This window comes from Sparus aurata, chromosome 13 (assembly GCF_900880675.1).
Source record: "Sparus aurata chromosome 13, fSpaAur1.1, whole genome shotgun sequence".
NCBI lineage: Eukaryota > Metazoa > Chordata > Actinopteri > Spariformes > Sparidae > Sparus > Sparus aurata.
Window position 1 is genome coordinate 1,752,167 of NC_044199.1, and position 22,463 is coordinate 1,774,629.

The 22,463-nt window shown below is 46.0% G+C and overlaps 1 protein-coding gene across 1 annotated transcript in view; it reads left to right on the forward strand.

Annotated features, from left to right (window-relative positions):
• The first annotated feature begins 505 nt into the window (after window positions 1-505).
• Window positions 506-22,463, forward strand: part of kctd16b (potassium channel tetramerization domain containing 16b) — an 85,659-nt gene continuing 63,701 nt past the window's right edge. The window contains exon 1 of the mRNA XM_030438618.1: window positions 506-2,173. Within this exon, the coding sequence (XP_030294478.1) occupies window positions 1,336-2,173 (838 nt within the window). The 5' untranslated portion in view covers window positions 506-1,335. The remainder of the gene's footprint in view (window positions 2,174-22,463) is intronic.

Sequence of the window (22,463 nt, forward strand, 5' to 3'; positions counted from 1 at the left end):
AGGCAGCAACTCTGTCAGAAGACTCTGACTGTAAAAAGGTGCAAAAGTGAATTATACAAACAGGCTGCAGTCAAAAGAAGAAGAAGAAGAAGAAGAAGAAGAAAGCATTAAACTGGGATCGAAACAGAATCTGCACCGTGCAAACCACCACAAGTCCTGTCTTTATTCATTAATTCAGACTAAATATCATGCAAATGGATGCAAGCTGGGGGTCAAACTGCAGCGTTAAGATGATTATAATGATGACACAAAGACGGATGCAGCCAAAACGTCGCGTTTTAAACAGTTTGACCCTGACAGCTTCTTCCTGTCGAGTTACGTTCATCTGATTCGACCTCTCTGATTTCTGTTTCTGCAAACTTTTCTTTTTTTTTTTCTCTCACCAAGCAGCCTGGAAGTGGCCCATAGACTACCTGTGTGTGTGTGTGTGTGTGTGTGTGCGCGCAAGATGGGGGGAGTAGCCATGAAGACACCACCCAGCTCTGGAAGGGAGGGTGAGGGGAGGGGAGGAGAGGGGAGGAGGGGGTGAGATGCTCGCTTCAGCACCGCGGACAGCTCCCGGTGCAGCAGCGGCAGTGAGCGGGTCGGTCCTCGGTCCTCTGCGCTGCTCCGAACACAGGAAACAAGGAGGAAAATCCAAACTGTGATTTTTATTACTGATTTTATTATCATATCTACTCACAGTTCTGGAAGTCCTCCGTCCGGATCAGGCACCAGACAGAACCATCACAGGACTCCCGAGGTTTTTTCTTTTTGTTTTGCGTGAACGATCCCTGCTCAAGTTTCTCGCCCCTGAAACGCACCGAGCCCGCGCCTCCAGCCGAGCCCGCGCCTCCCACCGAACCAGCACCGCCCGGAAAATCAGCTGCTGTTGGAGGGGAAGTTGAGGAGGAAGCAAAAGTGGCATCAGCTCCTCCGTCTGTTCCGACCAAAGCCTGACAGAAGTTACTGGACTTTTTCTTTCTTTTTCTTTTTTTTCTTTTGGTTTCTGCTGCGTAATTTTCTGGATTTCTATCTGTTGGATCATCACAAGTTTCTCGCTCAGTCACAGGCGTCCTCTTCCTCCCACTGAGTCCTCCTCACTCTCTCCCTCAGATTCATCACTCACACAGGGACTGCCATCTTCCTGCTCAGACACTGCCGGGTGGTAACAGCCATGGGCGGATGGAAGCTGCTCCGTCAGACCGCTCTGAGATGAAGCTGGAGGCCCCGCGTCCGCACACAGAACCCCGGGACTCGGCTTAGCAACTTTCACCGCTGATCCATCGTCCTTCTCTTCTTTCCTGTCCTCTCCTGTCTCAGTCCAGGTGTGTGTAGCCCGAGTGCAGCTGTTCCATGACGGAAACGATGGCGCTGAGTGGGAACTGTAGGACTAACCCCAAAGAGCAGGCGTCAGTTCAGAACAGTTTCCCAGATGTGGTCGAACTAAACGTCGGCGGGCAGGTTTATTACACGCGTCACTCAACTTTGGTGAGCACCCCGAGCTCGTTACTGGGCAGGTTATTCTCCTCCAAAAAAGACGCGTTCAATGACCTGGCCAGAGACCCCAAGGGCAGGTACTTCATCGACAGAGATGGCTTTTTATTCCGGTACGTGTTGGACTACCTCCGAGACAAGCAGGTCGTCCTCCCGGACCACTTCCCCGAGAAAGGGAGGCTCAGGAAAGAGGCGGAGTACTTCCAGCTGCCCGACTTGGTGAAGCTCCTGACCCCCGACGATCTCAAGCACAGCCCGGACGACTACTTCCACAGCGACTATGAAGACGGCTCCCAGGGGAGCGACCACCGGCAGTGCCCGCCGCCCTCCCTCGTCCCCGCGGACAGGAAGAGCGGCTTCATCACGGTGGGGTACCGGGGGTCGTGCACCATGGGCCGGGAGAGTCAGACCGACGCCAAGTTCAGGAGGGTACCTCGGATACTGATCTGCGGGAGGGTGGCCCTCGCCAAAGAAGTTTTCGGGGAGACCCTGAACGAGAGCCGGGACCCGGACAGGACCCCGGATCGGTACACGTCCCGGTTTTACCTCAAGTTCAAGCACCTGGAGAGGTCTTTCGACATGCTGTCCGAGTGCGGCTTCCAGATGGTCGCCTGCAACTCGTCCGTGACAGCCTCGTTCGTCAACCAGCACACAGAGGACAAGATCTGGTCCAGCTACACAGAATATGTCTTCTACCGTGAGTGACACCTTTATTCTTATTCTTACTCTCTCTGTCTGTCTTTCCATCACCGACACGGAGTTGGAGTCTCCACTAGAAGGCGCACTTGCGTTAAGCGCCCCTCTGGCTGCTGGGATGGGCCATGAGGACCACCCCAGTCCTGAAAGATGTGGGTGTATGTTGTGATGATCACAGCTGCCTCCACCTGCTTCTGTGACCTAGTTCCTGAGATTGTGTTTCTGTTTTCTACTTGGAAAAAGGGCGTCAGATGCACCTGTCCATGACCTGCAGTTAGCCCACGTCACCTCGGATAAAAATGCAGGAACACAGAGTCGAGCTGCCTGCGAGTGTGAAGTTTTGTCTCAGCCCTGTGGAACAAAACCAATTAGAGATCAGTCCTGGTAATTGGGGTTAAGCTGGCCTGACAGGGCTGAATCCTCCACAGCAGCACACGTCTGACAGGCCGCTTCACGTTGGAGCCTCAGCCTGCTCACGACTCTTACAGCGTGTTGCAGCATTCAGTTTGTATTTCACAAGATTTAAAAAAAATAATAATTTCACTCCCATCTGAGCAGTTGTCAGAGCGCTGATTTGTCAATGCTCACCGTTTCCCATCTCGGTGCAATTTTCTACTCCACCTCCTTTTTTGACTTTCATCTCTCCGATCCTTTCAACTTCTTGTATTTCCTCCCCGGCCTCCTTATTGCTTTTTTTTCTCCATTTCGCTGCTCACTGGCTGGCACCAGTGTGGCGTGAGCGCGGTGGCCAAGAGGAGATCAGGGTGGCTTTTAAACCAACTTTCGTGAGATTTTATGAGGCAACGAGATAATCTTCATACTCTGCGGTCTGACGGTGTTTAATTTATCACAAACTCTTTGGTAGCTGCCATGAAAGAGAAGCCAGAGAGTAAGTGTGTCCTCAGTAAGCAGACAAAGATTGAACTGGAGTGACCTCAGAATTAGTAGCAGCGGACGTTTATGAGAGGAAAGAATGAACTTTGAAAAGGCCGTTTTGGGAAACTGATTGTTGTAACTCAGACCTTCACAGGTTCATAGAGTCTGAACACATCCTGCAGCACAGTGAGTCAGAGCCACACACATTATTCTGGATCATAAATCTCATAAAACAGAATAAACTTAGAGAAAACTCCATTAAGGCTTTATCTGACAAAACATTGCACACACACCTGTTTTTGCTGGAGAAGGTAGTTGCTTTTCCTTTTCTTGAAAGTGGCTTTGCTGTTGTGCACGAAGCCGGTCGCTAGGTTACGTTAGCTTACTCTGCTTCTAAACAGAGTACGCTTACGTAACTCTCATGTTGCTTTCAGTTAGAGAAGCATGAAAGAAACTCCAGAATGCACATAAAGTCACATTCTGCCGAGTCCTTCACAAGGAAATCCACAGTACAGCAGCAATAAACAACTTGAAGCAACATTATTTCACTTTTATTTATTTCATATTTCAACTTCAGAATTGTGTTGATGGTTCAGTGTCTCCTGAGAGGCTGAATGTGTTTCTGTCTCCATCACTTGTTTCTGTGAGCCGGTCGGATCACAGCGTCACATACATGTTCATTTCAACATACAAGTTTCAACACTATGTTTTGTCTGTAGTCAGCACCTACATTACATCTGGCCTGAGATCTGAATGTCTTAAAAAAGGACATTTTTCTGCACATCGTTGCTTTAAACAAATCGTCCACAGGCTCGTTTAGACAACCGAGAGAGACAGCAACAGTTTCTATAACATCACAATCTGATCACATATGGCCAATAAAAAAAAAGATTAACACATGTAAATTTGGTCCCTTTAAATGTATCATATATTAAATATATATAAATGTATGTTCTTTTATTAAATGTATTTTACAGTTGCACAACAAAGCTTTGTGGATATTTGCAAGTTGACCCTATTTTGCTCATTAATATTGCATAGTTTCTATAGTGACACCATTTTAACACATATGCGAAGATGTGTTATGTTTCTACCCCCAAAAGTTTAACTCCAGTCCTGTTACGTGAGTGTGAAACAGTACAGCAATGCATTATGGGCTGACTGCAAATGAAACAGGAGACGCTGCCAACAATACCGAAATCAGTGTGTCAAGGCAGCTTTATTGATATTCAGTAATATCACAGTAAAAGTTTCTGCTCTCACGGGCACAGAGGAAGTTATGTTTTATTGGCCTTCTGAAAAGATTAGAATCCAGTAAAGAGTTGTGACTTATCTCTCTCTGTGGGACCAGGTTTTGTGGAGAGTGCAGCACTGGGTGGATGTGAGGCTCTCACTGATATCTGAACGTCCCTCGCAGTCCCAAACCTTCTCATCAAACCGTCCTCATTCCCAAGTAATTTGTGATCACAGAGCAGACAATTTCGGCACTTTGTATGCAACTGTAATGAAGCGACGGACGCTGTTTCATATTCATAGGAAACTATTGCTGTTCACGAGAGAGAGAGAGAGAGCGTCTAACCCAGTTCTTTTCATCGCTGGCTCTGCCGTCTCATTTCGGAGCCCAATCGTCCAGATGTTTGGCGGGTAAATACAGTTACGGGTCATTATGCAAACATCCTTAAAAGACTACAGTGTTTGTTTGTGGTGTGGAGCACAAAAGGCTGAAGTTGTATTTTATGACATTCAGAAAAATTCTATATCTGTAATATTTTATTCATCTGGTTCCAAGATTTCCATGCAGGGACCGGGACGGTGGCCAGGTCTGCCGGTTAGAAACCACTGAGCTGTGCATCCACCAGCACCTCGGGGAAAACCACTGCCAGCCCCATAAATCACATAAGTCAAACGATCACATGGTCACAGAGCAAACAGGAGCGAAAACCAGCGAACAAACCAGAAAGAAAAAAGAAAACACATGAGAGCGATTCGCTGGGCTGCTTCCAGCCTAAATGAGCTCTGCATTAATGGCCTGCATGAAGCAGCTACAATGACTGGATGGCTCTTGGCTCCTGTAACCCCCAGAAGTAGCGCTAACAAGCCAAATCAAGTGGTGGTGGGGGCTGCACACACACACACACACACACGCTGCGCACACACACTGCGCACACACACCTTGTTTATGCAATATCTGTCCGTCTGTCTGTGGGCTGCCTCTGCAGGTCTCTTCTTGCTTACTGACAAACAACAACTGCTTCCTGGCTTTGTTGACAACGGTTCAGCTTGTTGGAGGGCACGATGCGCTCGGCCTATATGTCAACACACACAGAAAAGCCTGATTGCAAACACACACTCACGCAGATGGAAGAGTTTGAGTATAAACATAGGCAACCACACACACACACACACACACACACAGACACACACACACACACACACACACACACACACAGGTAGCAGAGGGCTCGCAGCTTCACGCAGGGAGCTTGTTAAATGCTGCAGTCACCCGGTGGATTAAACGTAGTCGCTGACAGCCTCTTGTTTATCTGCCTGTCACATTTTTGGCACGCTCATCACCCCTCCCTCCCCATCCTCCCTCTTCCTCGCCTTCCTCGCCTCTCCTCTCCCTCTTCTCCTTTCATGTCTCCTCGTTTTGCTCTAGTCAATCACACCCGGCTCTCCTCTCTCTCGTCTCGGCTCCCGCCTGCCTCTTCCCAGCCTCGTCTTTGCTCTGCGCGCCACAGGGGCAACGAGCAGCGCGGCGGCACCAGTTGCCTTTACAAGCCTCGCTGCACCGTCACGCCTCCCGTCTCGCTTCTTATTCATATCTGTGTCTGTCTGCCTGTCCATCTCCATGATTGTTTATTTGCCCTCATCTTCAGTTGCCTCTCCTTATTATACACATGCCAGTGAGTCTGTCTTTCCTATTTGCTGGCCCTCTATCGGCCATATTGGAGGTGCTAAGGTCAGTAGCGACTGATTGCGACTCTCACATTGTGTTTGAATGTTGTCAACCTTTTGATAAACTAAATGCAGTATATTCCCATCTGTGTGTCCACATTCTTTTGTGTACTTTACTGGGTGCTTCACCATCATCAAAACAGCGCTCTTGTTCTGCAGCACCATCCTCGAGCTGGAGTTGATCCCTGGACTCCACACTGGCTGTCCACTGCTCCTCAGGGATGGGTCTTTTTCTGGGAAGAGGTTTTCAAAGCGTGGTGTGAAAACTTGCCCGTGCAAAGTCCTGACCTTGACCTCACTGATCCTCTTTAGGATTTCTTGTGGCTCCATCTGTACACACTCCAAGGCAGTTAGTGAAGCTTATTCTATTTGACCTCAGAGAAGCAAAAAATGGTTCAAAAACGGCGTTTGCCATTAGAGTAATGTTCAAATATTTAAAATCAAACATTTGTATTTACTTCCTTAAATTGTTATTGATAGCAAACATACCGAACACATCTAAAACCTGAGGAGGACAGATTGGTGGGTTGGTGGTCGACTGCAACGAGACAGTGAGAATACTGAGCGCTGCCAGAGAAAAGGTCTGTTTCTTCATGTGGAACCATTTGTGTTTTGGGTAAATGACTTTGCTTTAGGGCACACAGTTCACTTCACTTCCAGTTTGACTCTCAAAACTTTGCAAACTATCAGTTATAAGCTCCATGTTTTTCTCTCCAGAAGTCTGATCCCCCTTTATCTCTTTCAGTCCTCGTTTTGCTTGTTATCTATCGCCCTGGATTCTACACTCGTCTGATTGTGCCGATCAATCTCCTCTCTGTTTTTTGGCTAAATTCAAATACTGGGTGGCCTCTGCAAGCCTAGAAGGCAAATGTATTTACCAATTTGTTGCATGGCTGGAGCGACTGATAATTAATCATCACTGTTGACAGTTGATTCTGTGGTTTTCACCGCAGGGCCCGACAGAGCCGACCGCATCAGAACCAACGACATCCGTGTGGCGAGAACGGAAACATTTCTAACGTCTCCTCATAGGATGAGAAAATCATATTTCTCTGCTCAGGATTTATATCCCCAGGCTTTATTCTAACCTCGGCTCAACATGCCGAAGTGAAGTGCTTGTCATTACAAATGCCCATTTTCTCTGACCATGTGTGCTGATGTGTGACACACTGTGCCATTAGCTTGTTGCACACAGATGAGTAACTCCCTGTGCAGCAAATGTGTTTTGGCAGGTGGGAAGAAAAGGGTTATGGTAATGGTTACGATGTTTGTGTGTGCGTGTGCGCTAATGCGTGACCCATGTTGCACTTCCTGAGGCGTCTGCACACCCGTCGAGCCGCTGGCTAAACACACCTGGTCTCCACCGAACCCCTCGCACACATATACATCATCACCATATGAAACTACATCAAGCTCGTCCTGCATGCGTCTCCCGGCCCAAACGCTGACGACATTAGCAGCGGCGGTCCCACGCTGCAGGGCTGCAGGAAGTGATTAGCCGAGGAGCAGACAGGCCGTGACAGCTCTGAGGAGAGTCTTGATGGGGACAGCTGCTACCCTGGCCTCGGCTCCACGGGGGAGTCCAGCACCACACACCTCAACTCTGCATTATTCAGACCGAGACATACAGGAAGGCGAGAGGAAGCAGGTGGACAACAAGGGTTGATGTATGAAAGAAGAGAAAAACACGCTTTTTACTGCCACTACTTTTTTATATTACTTCGACTGTGCTTCTGCAAATGACCAGCAGTACTTTTTAAAAAATCAGAGAACTGCTATATTTAGTAAAACTGCAACCACTCGATGGCTACAAGTACTGCTACTCCATTAATAATTCTACTTATACTACAGATACTCTGTCAATGCAATTTGTTTGAACATTGTGATTTTGTTGTTCTGTTCTGTTTGTGCGACATCTTTTACATGTCTGTCGTCCCGGGAGAGGATCCCTCCTCTGTGGCTTTTCCTGACGTTTCTTTACCACGTTGTTTTCTCAACATGGAAAGTTTTTCCTCCTTTGAATCGAGGCTCTGAGGACAGAGGATGCCGTTCACAGTATATATTGTTAAGCCCACTGAGGCAATGTGATTTTATTTGATACTTCTGTTTGTACTTCTAGCTTCCTGTCTTTATTATTGCTGTTCTTTCTAAGCGCTTCGTAAAAGAGAACGAAAAAAAAACAAAGCCACATAAAATCAACAGCAAACACAATAAAAACAAGGTTAAGTGTATAAAAGCAAGGCCGCGACCATAAAAGTGACACCGTCGATAATTCATTTTTATATGTACATCGTCGGGAGGGTTTATAAAAGTGACAGTTTGAAAAGACGACATATATTTAGAGTTTGTGTCTGAGTGTACCGAGCTTTTGCTCAGTCGCCAGGAGAAAATGTTGCCGGTTAATGTTTTTGGAAAGCGCTAATATGTTCACGGGCGAAAATACCACACTGACATTTCTACGAAACATGTATTACCACGTTCACATGTCCTCCATATTCGGAGGTGAAGGGGATGATCGCGGAGGTACACAGGTGAGAAGGCTGCCAAGTCAGTGACCACAGTTCAAGACTACATTTTTAAAGGGATATTCCGGTGTAAGTTTAATCCATGGTCTAAATCACCGTGAAACTGTGTTAGACTCCCTCTCGAGAGATCAAGTTTGCAGACCGCTAATTTATGGAGTTTTATCAACCTCAGAAACGACCGCACGACAACAATACACTGCAGTAAATGGATCCAAATATAAACCGCCACCAAAAAGCCACAAATAATGCTCAGAACAGCACCAAACTTCAGCAACAGTACAAATAGGGTCTCAGCACATAGTCCGGGGCATCTAACCTCCGCTAGCTTAGCTGGATTTCTACTGAGAAGCTAAAAACAGATTTCAACTCTCCTCCATCAGCTTCCGGGTCGGGGAAGTCCCGACGCGACGATTACCGAGTGCGGTTAGAAATGCTCAATTCCGTTCTTTTCCCTGTCCGCTCTCGATAATAACTGTTATAAACTGGCAGGTAAGACACATATGAACTTTGATTGCTTTTCCATGGAGTCATAATCATACATTTTCATCCATGAGCCGCGGAACTCTACTGCACTCGGTAATCGACTCGTCGGGACTTCCCGTCAACAGGAAGCTGCTGCAGAAGAGTAGGTAAATTTAGTCAGCTTTTCAGTAGAAATCCAGCTAAGCTAGCGGAGGTTAGATGCCCCGGACTATGTGCTGAGACCCTATTTGTACTGTTGCTGAAGTTTGGTGCTGTTCTGAGCATTATTTGTGGCTTTTTGGTGGCGGTTTATATTTGGATCCATTTACTGCAGTGTATTGTTGTCGTGCGGTCGTTTCTGAGGTTGATAAAACTCCGTAAATTAGCGGTCTGCTAACTTGATCTCTCGAGAGGGAGTCTAACACAGTTTCACGGTGATTTAGACCATGGATTAAACTTACACCGGAATATCCCTTTAAGTTTCAAACTTCTGGATAATTGTGACGAGGGTCCAAAGCATTTCAACATGTGTCAGCTTGATACTAGTGAATGCCTCCATCCTCAAAGGAAGAAGGGGAATAACACAGAAAACTCTCAGACAGTCTGGACTGCTTAGTCAAGACGGGAGCTCCTTCTCCTCCAGCCTCCCTTAAATAAGGGGCGGGGCCTAATCACCTGATCAGGAGCACCTGAGAGGAGAGAGGAGAGGAGGAGAGAAACATGTTAGTGATTTTCTTGTCACAGTCACAAAAAATGCAAAAGTTCAAGAGTGACACTTGCTGGTATTCTGATCCTGCAAACAACCTGAGGGGTTTTCTCTTCAAGTTGCGAAGCTTCCAGATGCTAAAAACAGTTTTCTGTATTTATGAATATACAGTACATATAGTTTTGCTTCTTGTTGCTGCCGTTCATAGAGAAAATGTTACAGTGAGATAAAACCGGTGTAAGCTTGACTTTTCTCCTCCGATGTGAAGCAGAGCTGCAGCGTTTCGTACAAGCTGTAGGCAAAGAAGCTGAGACGGAGATAAGAGAAGACGTTCGACCGAGTCAAAAATACAGAGTTCAGAAATAAAAGACGAGCCCTTTCCCTCCCTCACCGAAACAATAAGAAATCTGCTCCACAGCTCAGCTGCAAGAGACAAAAATCTTATAATGTAACTGTTAAAATTCTGTTTGTCAATAAAAGTACATCTGATTTTAAGCAGCAATGGAGAGTGGAAGGCAGAGAGGGGAGAGAGGTTTAGTCTGAGAGAAATGGAAGGAGTGAGCGATGGAAAGTTAAACCCTGACTGTAGTTGAGGGTAAACAGAAAACGAACCCAATTTTCACATTTGAAATAGAGTTTACTCACCTTTTCAAGACGAGAGAAAATAAGTTCCAGTACACGCTACGTTCAAGCAGTTCGAAGTCAGACGCACGAGGAACCTCGATCCTAAAACAATATATTTGTTCGCAGTTGCATTGTTTGTTGTTGATTGATTTCTTTTCAAAGCGCTCGCAGTGGGAGGTGCAGTGGAGTTGCTTAAAAGTACGAAGAGGACAGTAAAGACGAAATGATGAATGAAGGGCGAGAGGGTCGTATGGAAAGAAGATAGACTTTCTTGTTTGTCTAGCCTCCCCTTGACCTTCTCCCGCGGAAGCTTAGTGTAGCTACGTAGCGTAGATTCCCATAATCCCCGGCCTCTGGAGGATGTGGGGAACTACAGAGCTGTAGTGGAGAGAGAGGGAGAAAGAAAGGAGAGCGAGTGAACACCGGAGCATCAACAACAAGCTCCCCTAAGCCCTCTGCGACTCCCTCCTCTCCTCGCCGTCTATCAGCCCATTTTCTCCTCCTCTGTGACTCTTGACACTCTATTCTCTCTGCGGTGGTAGCCACGCTTGATATAATGCTGATGCTCTTCCCCTGTTGTGTTGGAATAAGTGCTCTGCGGTGCGACGAGGTGTGGAGCGTCTGCCATAATGACAGAAACTGCAGCCGGAGAGCCTCTTCAGTCGCTCAGCCCACCGGCTGGCTGCTGCAATGCATCAACGCTTGAATAGACCCGCTATATGCGTTCAGATTGGCCGGATACACAACGTAAAGGATCCGCAGAATGCCTTTCACATCAGTAATTGCATCGCCTAATCATACCAAACCATACACCGCCGTGGGAGCGTGTGTCACCGTGTAGATTAATGGCTGCTGAAGATTCTCTGATGCCAAAGAGGAGCTACTGAACATCTGGATGGAGAAATTCTTCAAGCAAGAGAAAAGCTTCTACAGCTGATTCCTGATCGCAGGGAGAAATACTGCGTGCTGTCTGAGGAGCCATGCAAACATACCAACAACACACATTCTGTTGGTGGATGCAAAATTGAGAAAATTGTTCTTTAATTGTACTTCTGATTCTGTTACGTCTGACGGCTTTAGTTAATAATGTTTCATAACCTTTCTGTCCACTGAAAAACCATGTGTCGAAGAATTTGGTGATTTGTTCTGTTAAACGGAACGATTAAGATTTGGCCTCATGGGTTTAGAAATTTCTCCGACTTCTTCAAGCAGAATTAGGAGAACTTTTCATCTTCCCCTCCTCCTGGCGTTTCCCTGTGGTGTTACTGTTGCTGCCACTGTCGCAAGCGCAGCGTTAGCAATGTGGCTACTGCTAGCAGCCTGGCTAATGTCTATTGATTCCCAGTTTCACCTAGAGACCCTGATTTCAATGCAATGAAAAGTAACAGTAAAACACCCGATTGTATTAATAAGTAGGCGGATTATGACGAGGATTTATGACGAGGACCAGGGAAAACACGTCCCCTTCCTGTTTGGTTGCAGAAGGTCAGGTTCTTTTCCTTTGTGCCATAATGTTCTCTTCATTTCTCCGGGAAACATTTGTGAAAGTGAGGTCTGTAGGGAACCAAGTCCTTTTTCTACGGTATCAGTATTTACCTCAGAATGATAAGTCGAAGCACCATTGCTGTATATTGCCAGTTTAAGTTATATACCTGCAGACTGCTGTGTCAACATGTGTTGCAGTCAACATGGTCAAAACCACCGCGACAGTCTAATAAGAGTTCTTGGTGTTGGTTCTTCGGGCCGGGCTCTGCTCCACTGCTGTGTGTTTTCTCACTTGTTCGCTCCAGAGCTCAGCTCCTCACTTAACTCCACCTGCGCCTCCATTCATCTCCTTCAGTCTGAAGATAGTGTGACTGATGAAACAGTCGGTCAATATTCGGACTATTAGCGCTAAAACTTTGTGATGAAACTTCTGAGTTTGATGGTGTTGTGGATCGTTCCTCTGTGCCTCATTAGAAGAGCACATTGTCGCTCACGCAGCAGCGGTCCACAGCGTGATCCAGCAGACGGTCACACCGCTGTAATTTCATTCCACGGTGCTTTACAGCTTCCCAGGGCAGAGTGTCAGTGGCATTTCATTCGTAAGTGGCAATGAAGTCTTTATGTCCATTAAGAAAGCCAGGGGCACTAATGTAGCAACTCCAGAGGAAATTAACTCCCGAGGAAATTACTGAGAGCACCAATGGTAACTTCTGATAGAGGCATAATTCTAACATAAAATATAATATCATGGCTCTGTCTACTCAGGGGAGAGGGCAGTTTGTTAAAAACGTATTTGTTTTCAGGACTTCCACCGGATGAGAATTTGATTTGATTGATCCAAATCTGATGTTTCACTTCATTTTGCCAGTATTTTACAGACACAGACGAAAAAGGATTGAAACATCGGAGCAGTGCTGTACAAAGTACCCGAAAGTCCTGCTTGAGTAGAAGTATTGTGTCTAAATGTTACTTTGGTTAATCACATGAATAGTACTGGAGTAAAAGTCTTCAAAGTATTTAAAGTGCAAACCTAAAACTTTGTTGAACTTAAAACATGTTTACAACTCTGATGCAACATGTTATCAGGACAGTAACTAGTAACTAAAGTTATTAAATAGATGTAGTGGAGTAAAAAGTACTATATTACCTACAAAATGCAGTAAAGGAAATACTCAAGTAAAGTACAGTTAACTAAATATCCTACTGAATGTACTTACTTATATTCCATCATGAGTACAAAGTGTTGAGACTGATTTCAGGCTGTTGCAGTTGCATTGCATCTTCACCAGCTGAGGGTTGAGACTGATTATAAGTCACTGCAGGTGTCCAGGCGCACAAACGACTGTGTTGAATCAGTTTACAGTGTAAAGTCTTCGGATGATATCAGACACCACCTGAACTTGTGCCACTGCAGAGGATTACTCCAAACTCCAGCGCTGCGTCTCATTAGTAATCCCTCGGTGTCATTTCAGAATACTCAGCTGCTTGGCAGAGCATACCGTCATCACCATTTCATCCCTAAGTGGCTGTGACGCTCCCCCTCTCCGTGAAAACACACACACACACACACACACACACACACACATGCACACAACTGTAGGCGTGTCATGCGGGCACACACATGAGCGCCGCCCCTCTGGCACACACCCTCAGAGGTGAACTTAAACAAACAGCCAACTGATGACAAATGACTCTCATTAAAGGGAAGATTATAGATGAGGCCGCTCACTTAAACACACTTAATGTGTCTATAGATATCTGCAGCTTCTCCCTCGGCTGTGTTGATTCCAGTTTAACTATTGATGTAAAGCCGGGGGGGGGGGGAGGGAGAGCTCACAACCCATTTTCTCTTAATGAATCTGAAATATGTCGATGGCTTTCTTCTGGAGTCAAAGTGATACACAGCAAGTGTACAAAAACATTCTCACCTGAACTCATGAGCCTCCCCCATTCCCTGGAAAGTGCAGTCACTCTAACGCTTAGTCAGATTACAGCCATAGTTCGACTCTGCTACTCAATCAGACAACTGCAGTTGTCCGAGTATACATGCCGGTGAGAAAAGTGGAGTATTGTCCGGAGCATGTCATACCCCGGTACGCTAGGTGGCGCTGTACCCAATTCAACTAGTGGTAACAGAAACACCGTCACCAGCAACAACAAACTGCCTCGACATTCCAGAAAGATGGCGTACGAAGAGCGAGACGAAGCTACATCTTTGTACATTTCGTATATGGTGTACATGATAATTACACAAACTAGATGCACAATGGCGCTCGTCGCCGTCCTGCCACTTCCGGCTCACAGCCCCGGGGAAAAATCTCAAGCCTGCGCAGAACGCAAAATCCGATCTGATCTGATGGAACGTATACATGCAGGAGTAATGCCATCCGATAAAAATCCGATCACAGTCGGACTAACCCAGTAATTCGGTTTTCTTGAGTGTCATGTAAACGCACTTTATAATGTGGCAACTAAGAGACACGTCACTAATCGGCCTGCCGTTATTTAGTTGAAAATGTTGGGTTGGCAGTGACTCGTGAAACAACTAAGTGCAAAAATGATTAAACAGTAAAATACAGCAGAGCGGGACGCAGGAAAGAAAGAATTACCTGGAGCGGAGGCGAGACACTTTTAAAAGGCGTCTTTCCATCCAGTTTATCGCACAAACAGCATCATGGCAGCCGGTGCGGTCGCCACTCCACAGAGCGCCCATGCACGGATCCACTCAGTGCGATTAAGCTGTTCATGGACGCTTTGACTGGGCATTGTTGAAAACGCTGGTTGAAAAGCGACAACAATCTGCCCGGTGTATACTCAAAGAAGGAATGAGAGGAGTCCTCAGCTATGCTGCAGAGACGACATTGTTCCATTCAGTCTCGGTGCCCTTGCTGCCTCACTTCAGCGTCACCTCGCTTACAACAGTTGCTTTTCAAAGTCAAGAATCAGCCTCACATTTATCCAAGATTCTTCCATCCACACATCTCAGATAGTTTGGCGACATGGTTTTTTCATTCAGCGTTGCTAACCAGTTTTCTTGTCCAGCAGCGGGCAGCAGGGCGAGCTCTGACTCACAGGAACAGCAGATTTTGGCCACTTCCTCCACTGAGCACGAGGCCCGTGCTGCTCACACCGCTTGAATTTAAACAGATAATCACAGATGGAATATTTCTTCTTCACGTTTGAGCAGAAGTTTTGAATTTCACATCAAGCGAACGTGAAGAGCCGGACTAATGCTTGAACTTTTTTCGGGAAATTAATTAACTGTCATCCTTCGGAACGGCGTCACACACCGTGAATTACAGCGGAAGAAGAATGAATCCCAGTCTGCGAGAAAAGATTGGATTGTAACGGATACAGACGGCAAACATCGGCATCAGATTGTTTGGGGTCGCTTGGCTGCGTCTCATCAAACACAAAGCAAATCCAGCGGATTTGAGGAGTTTGCGTTTAATGACTCTGTGTTTTCTGTCTCACAGCGATGATGATTTATAGAAAACCCGAGTGTCCGCTATCATCCCACTGCCGCACTCCTGTTTACTATTCATGGTGCGATGAATTATTGAGTGCTGTTCAGAGAGGATTGCACAGTCTGTGGCAGACACACATGAGGCCCGGCTGTTTGTTTGCAAAAGTAATGGGTTGTTACCTGGAGTCCTACTGTATGTACACATGCTACCTGTGTAATGGTCCCCTAGCCACACTCGCCTGTTTAAGCCGTGCCTAGATAATGACTGCTGGTTGGGAATCTGTGTTATTATGGTCTAAAGACAGGAGGTCTGTTGGTAAATTGGTTGTGCAGGACAGCATGGAACACAAACACTCACACCTACACGCACATTATGCAGATAAGATCAGCCGGCTGAGAGACACAATGTTTACTGCAAGATTAACCTGGCCGAAGCTTTAGAGGGATTATCGAGCGAGCGGTGTGTGTCTCTCCGCGGCTACGCAACTGATGCACCAACACAAACACAACAGTTTCACAAAACCTAGAAACACGTGTGTGTGTGCACTGAGAGTCCGTGTCAGATCTCTGGTTGCGGCGGGTACATGAACACACACGTGTCGGGCTGAGAAACAAGCAAATGGAGCGGGACAATTATCAACATCCATCACCTCAGAAACTCATTTAGCCAATTAACGCTGTTACAGGCTGACATTTAGGCTCAACGATCCCCTTTAATCACTAAGGTTCGCCCTTTCATGCACACGCTCACTCTGCACTTGGTGCTGTTAAAACAGCGGGATCAGAGCAATAATGTAGTTGTCTCATAATATAACGACGCGGCCTCGCCGAAGAGCAAACCTCATTCATCTTGATTAGCGCTTTGCGTGACTTTGTGTGTGTGGCATGCGTGCGCTCTTGAGTCTCGGCGAGGTGGAATAGAGGACACTGGCCTTTTCAGATCACACTCGCCTGTTTTCAGGCAACACCCAATAACAAATGTCACTTTGCCCTCCACCCACAGACATCACTCAGCCTTCGGAGGAGCACTTCTCTTTCTCTTCCTGCGTTTAAACCCACACATGAATCCGCCATTAGCTGTGTTTTGTATCGTCTCTCCGTTTCAGAGCGAAACGATCGTACGGTTGAAGAGACGTGTCAGATTGTGCAGGCAAACAAACCAAAAATAGGTTCAAAAGCAGACAAAGTCAAAGAGAAACAATATGCATATTGAGTTAGTCAACCAATGAGCTGGAGCTGAAGATTCAGAATAAATATTCAGCGTGTGTTTGTCAGAGAGAGTTTGTTTTTGGAAGACTTTTCAAAGTTTCTCTGGTTCATCTGCTAATACCTTCCCTCCTCAAGGGCACCGCGGGCTCTGCAATTGTTTGCTTTACTGTTTTTTTTTTAAATTCCCAGCTCGTTTTACTGATCAGGTGGTTTGTGTTCACACTCAGAGCGTCACGATCCTGTGCTGTTAGATACACCACATGGGCCTTCTGGGGATTCGTTAATGAAATCGTCCAGCATACAGCATGAAATATATTAATTTACACCAAATGGCACATTGTGTGAGAGAGAAAACATTTAAAATGAGCAGAGAGGAGAGCAGGAAATGGTGGCGGAGGGAAGAAGGGAGGGTGGGAGCGAGGAGAGCAGAGGAGAAACGAACATGTCACACACACACACACACACAGGATATCTGGTATGTGGCACAGCTTAATCTCTAGCGATCCTATCAGTGTATCTCTGTGCCTGTTGGCGTTGCAAAGATATCCGTTCTTCCCGTTTTATAAGCTACGGGCAGTGGAGACGGCTGAGTGTTTGCAAAAATACAAATAGATGCTCAGATTTGTCTCACTGGCAACACAGAAATACGTTTCTGGATTGAAGTCTACAAGTGGGTGTCTCGTATGTATGCCACGAGCATGTTTTTTCAGATTTGATGTGTTTTTTCTTCTCGGGTCTCACCTTCCTGTTCCGCATCTGATGCTGCTCTGAGCGTTTGATTCTGTGCCAGTTGTGCAGATCGGATGTGTTTGGGGTTTTCTCTGGAGCTTTTAGAGCATCAAGGTGTTGTGCCCAGAGCTCAGCCTTCTGTCTTCCGTAAACAATCTCAGAGCTGCTCATTCCAAACATGGCTGCCGGAGTGCACAGAGTGGTTACGCTGCCGGTGTCGAAGCTGCTGGTAGATGTTTTTGATTGCTGTTGCTTTCACTGCTCTCACTGCTCTAATGTTCTGTTTCTCTCTCGCAGCCCTTTGTCCTATTAACCCTCCTCCATCCCTTTCGTTCTCTGCCTGTACGTCCCACTCTGACAGCTGCAGCTGAGTGTTTGGTCAGCGTGGCTCGCACCGCTCCCGGCCTTTGTCTCTCTCTGTCTGTCCCTCTTTCAGTATCTGCCTCCTCTCTGCTGCTTTGTTTCTGCAGGAGCTGGGGTTGGCTGTGATTTAGCTCTCATTTTCTGTAAGGCTTTCTGTGCTCTGTCTTTATCTGCCTGCTTCTCTTTATTTGGTTGGTGTCTCAATCTCTTTTTGTCTCCAAACGCCTCAGGAGTAGAGTCAACAGAAGCCAAAACAACAGCGCTTCTGGTGCTTTTCATTCTGCTACATTTTATTTTCTGCTCATGTCTCACCCTACACTATCGTCTCCCACTTATTTGTTGCCCAGATCTGCATATCCTCTCCATCGGATTTGACTACCAAGGAAAAAGCAAGCGAGAAGTGCAAGTCTCTTGTTCTACGATGCACTTCTTGGCCGTTTGCTCCTTTAACATTAAAGCTATGGAACATAAATACTCGCACTAACCGTACATTTTTCGGTCGTCCGCAAGACCGTAAAATAAACCTCGAAAGGTCAGCGCGAGAAGGATGAGAGGGATTGGGAGTCATTTGTAAGTGAGGCGAGTGGCTTGTTAGGTGCATTCTGTGCTCAATTAGGAGGCGACGCTGCCCGAGTGTGAAAAGAGAAAAGTTGAGGGGAAAAGGTCACGTTTTGTACAAATTCTCAGGTCCCTCTGGTGACTGCTGAAGTTTATCTTGTTGTTTTTCAACCCGTTTGAACCCCGAGACATTTTCCACTGCAAAATGACCTTATCAGCTTTAGTTTGTTCTTCGTAAATCAGTTGTAAAAAGTTGTCAGTCATCCCTGTGGTTTATCTAAATGTTGAACGACCTCCTTGTGCTCACATGATGAGAGACTCGTGAGATCTCAGGGACTCTCAAGGTGTTAGTGATGTCACAGAGGTTAAATTGCTCCCCGACAGTCTGTTAGAGGTGAAGAAGAGCTGATCAGGAAGTTCTTGATCAGCTCTTGTGTTGTTCAAACACACTGTCGGGTCATTGCTGGAAATGTAACCTTGGTCATTGACGCCTGTGAGCACAAGAAGGAGGAAGAAAACATTCATCTGTTGTTTTAGTAGAAAGAAACCTGACTTGTCATCAGCATAAATGAAAACATAAATGAAAACACAGGAGGTTGCATCACTCTGACGAGGCCGTGTAACGATGACCTAAGGTATGCTGATTCCCAGGTGGCTTCAGTGTTTTAGGTAAGAAAGATCTTCCACGTGCATCATATATGCACACTCTGTCTCAATTAAAGCACAAAAAGGCCCAGCATGCATCTCAGTAGATCATTCCCTCCATCCAGTGCAGCTAAAACAAACTCCACGTAGATGTTCACCAGGTGCCCTTTTACCCACCCGCATCCTTTCAGCCCTTCCTGGGTGATCATGAGGTGTTTCCAGGCCAGACAGGTTAGGTAATCCCTCCAGCATGTTCCAGGTCTGCCCTCAGGTCTCCTCTCAACTGGACGTGCCGGGAATACTGTTTATCCACAGGGAGGTTCCCGACTGGCATCCCAATCAGACGCCTAACCACTTTATCTGGCTTGTTTTAATGCAAAGGAGCGACGGCTCCGCTTTGGGATTGTTTTGGATATCCGAGCTCCTCAACCTGTTCTGAACGTGAGGCTAAATCGATCGGGGTGGAACACTGCTAGCTTGAAAATGAATGAAAATCTCAAAGGTGTGGCGGTATCACAGAAGTGAACTTACTGGACCTCTGTAGACCACCGCTCACTGATCTCTGCCTGAGGCTCGCAGCCCGGGGCTACGTCAGCCGCCGCTGGTATAACACGCCCGAAAAAATAGCCTTGACTGTGCGTTTTGTCGAGTGGCATTGTGTTGATGTACGTCACAGGTTTAGATGAACAAGCTGCATTGATTTTAGTCATTTATCTTCATCTCTGACTTGAATGATGTGCCAAAACTTGATGTTGGATGTTTGATCTTCAGCTCATCTTTTGGTGGCTATCCAAAGCCTGTGATCATCGGAACGAAAATTGATTGTTTAATCCAGATTTTCTCGGTCGGTGGAGGATTCAGATGAATCTCGGACTCGACTGTATTAAAGGTTCAGAGCGATTAGCAGGGCACCGCGTCGACTTTACATATCCTTTAAGTTTTTGTCTTTTTCCTGATGAACATGTAGAACTTTGTTTTGCTCTTTGGCTTGGGGTTGTCTCACTTAGTGCAGCTGCTTTTTTCCATCCTGTGGCAGTGATTTATTCCTGTCTTCCAGCAAACACAGACAGAGATGCCTCCGACTGTAACCCTCAATCTCAGGATGGACTTGTCAGCCTGTGTGTTTGCGTGCGTCCGTCTGAAGCATACACTAAATAACTGACCGGAGATTGTGTCAGTCATGTTTGGAGCCTGTCTGTTTGTGTTTACTACATCTCTACTTTATGTTTCTGTTTGCATCTGTGCCTGCATGCATCTGTTTGTGTGTGTGATCATGTGATTCAGCAGTGAATGACCGCAGGAGGAGTCACAGTGACATCCAGATATTGAAATCAAAACACTTGACACTGCCATCCAAACATCCAGGAAATGAGGCAGGACATTTTAGGAACTGATTGCTTTATTGAGCACACACACACACACACACACACACACACACACATTCACCCTAATGCTTACGGTAAGACAGGAATCCATTACCAATATGGAGTAGCCCAGAGAGAGTGTGAGTGATGTGGTATGAGTGGGTGGGGTGCTAATGTGAATGGATGCTTCTCATATACTGCACGCAGCTACCAGCCAGCTGAAGTGATGACTTTGTGCATTCACGCTGAGCGGAGGACTTCCTGTGATCAACTCGGTTACGGCGTGATGAATGCGAGTCGGTTCGACTTCATTTTGGGGAGGCGAGGAGCTGAAAACCTCTGCGGCGGGATATGATGACTTTGTTCCTGAATTTAGTCGAGATCAACTTTGAAGCTGTCAGAGCGGATGAACGCTTTCATTTCATTTCATCTGCATGGTTACACACTCAGAGACTTTATCTGGAAATACTTTTAATCACCTTGGTTCAAAAAAAGCTTAGTTCTGATTGGCTAGACTGGAGTATTTGGTGCATTTATGTCTTTTTTTCTTTTGAGTATGGCACAATATTTAGTCAGTGAAGTTAGTTCAACAAGGGATTCATTTGTACAGAAGGCTTTTCACTCTCTGACTCAGCCGCTGCTCAGGTCGGGACACCTCTGCTTAAAACCGGGGAATTTTCACAGAAAACTTAATTAACTCCCATGGAAATGCTGCAGTTTGAGGATCTGCTTGAGGAGATGAAAAAAAACCTGTTCTCTGTATAGAAGGTGAAACTTTACATGCGAATATGTGAAAAAGAGCGATGGTGTTCAGACACTTTCCAGACAGTTATTCCTGAAAATCATCCTGTTAAATCACCAGGCTAATCTAACGAGCTAACGAGTCTGCTAACTTACCATTAGCGAGCTTGTTAGCTACGAGGGCTTTATTTTCTCTCTTCATTAGCTTTTTATTGAATGAAATGGTGCGCAGGTGAGCAGAGCAGCAGATGGAGGTTCTGGTTTCTCGTTTGAGCTAACTAGAATTTGGTTCACACAAAGATTATCTTCATGAGAAGGCGGTTGGTAGTTTTGGGTCAAAGTGATTGTCCAAATTAAACGGCAGGTAATGTTAGATTTTCAGAATGGATATTTTATGTTGTGGAAGTGGTTGTGAGTGCTCGGTTGAGTAGCCCATCTGGCCCGCTGTCATACTGTGAGAGAGACCACTGGATTATCCTCTTGGCCACCGTTTGAGCACTATCACCTGCTCAGGATGCATGATGGGAAATATCTTTAGCTGGGATTTTCTGAATGTTGCAGAAAGAAAGATATGCACAGTTTAAAATTCAACATTAGAAATATATATGTAATCCCTGCGAGAGCTCGTGCACGCTTTCGGTATCTTGTAGTTGCATGGGTGGAAATATTTATGATGTGTACCTGATGGAGGTGTGAGGACTGAGACGTGTCTGTCTCCAATAAAGTTTACTGCATTTAAGAGGACAGTGTGAAAAGTTCTCGCCGCACTTTCTTATTAATATAACACCAAAGCAGTGCTGCGACTCTTCAGAACATGATGTGCTGTATGTTTTTGTTTTCAGCACTTTTTCCAAAAAAAAGGGAGATATGAAATAACATTTTTCCGGATTGCCTTGTTCTGTTAGCCGCTGGGGGCAAACAGTCTTCTGCCATTTGCATCTCAGAGACTCCACTGGGGCAGTTATAACTTACAAGCATCTCTCAAAGGAGCAGCAGAGTAGAAGAGAATTACTAATTCACTTCCAGCTCTTGTTTTTTTTCCCCCCTTCACTTCACACAAACATCTGTCTTAGCTAACCTAAATAATCTCCGTCTCATCTGGAAGTTTTCCCCGATGGGGTGCCGGGATTATACCAATCATAAATTGCAAGGTCGTGTGTTGCGAACGAGCGGATCTGATCTGCTATTATCAAGTGATATTTCCACCCTTTGGACAGGCTTTCATTGCTGCTTCATGCGCTCATGGATCATCAGATAAGGCAGCACTCTGACAGGGAAGCTATTGGCTGGCTGTGCCTCTGGAGACTCCAGCACTCTACAGCTCACAGAAATAGCACACATACTGAACACTCACACACACACACACATAAATATACACAGATATATAAGAATTTACATACAATGCAGCGAGACAGGCAGAGATGATGAGATGAAAGCACAGGAACACATAATAGCATCACTGCAAAAACACTTTCCTGTCTTTATCTTTTAAAGTTATCTCTACAGTGTAACATACATATAAGTGATGCGGCTGTGGGTCAGTAGGCAGAGTCGCACATTAATCACATGGAATCGATCCC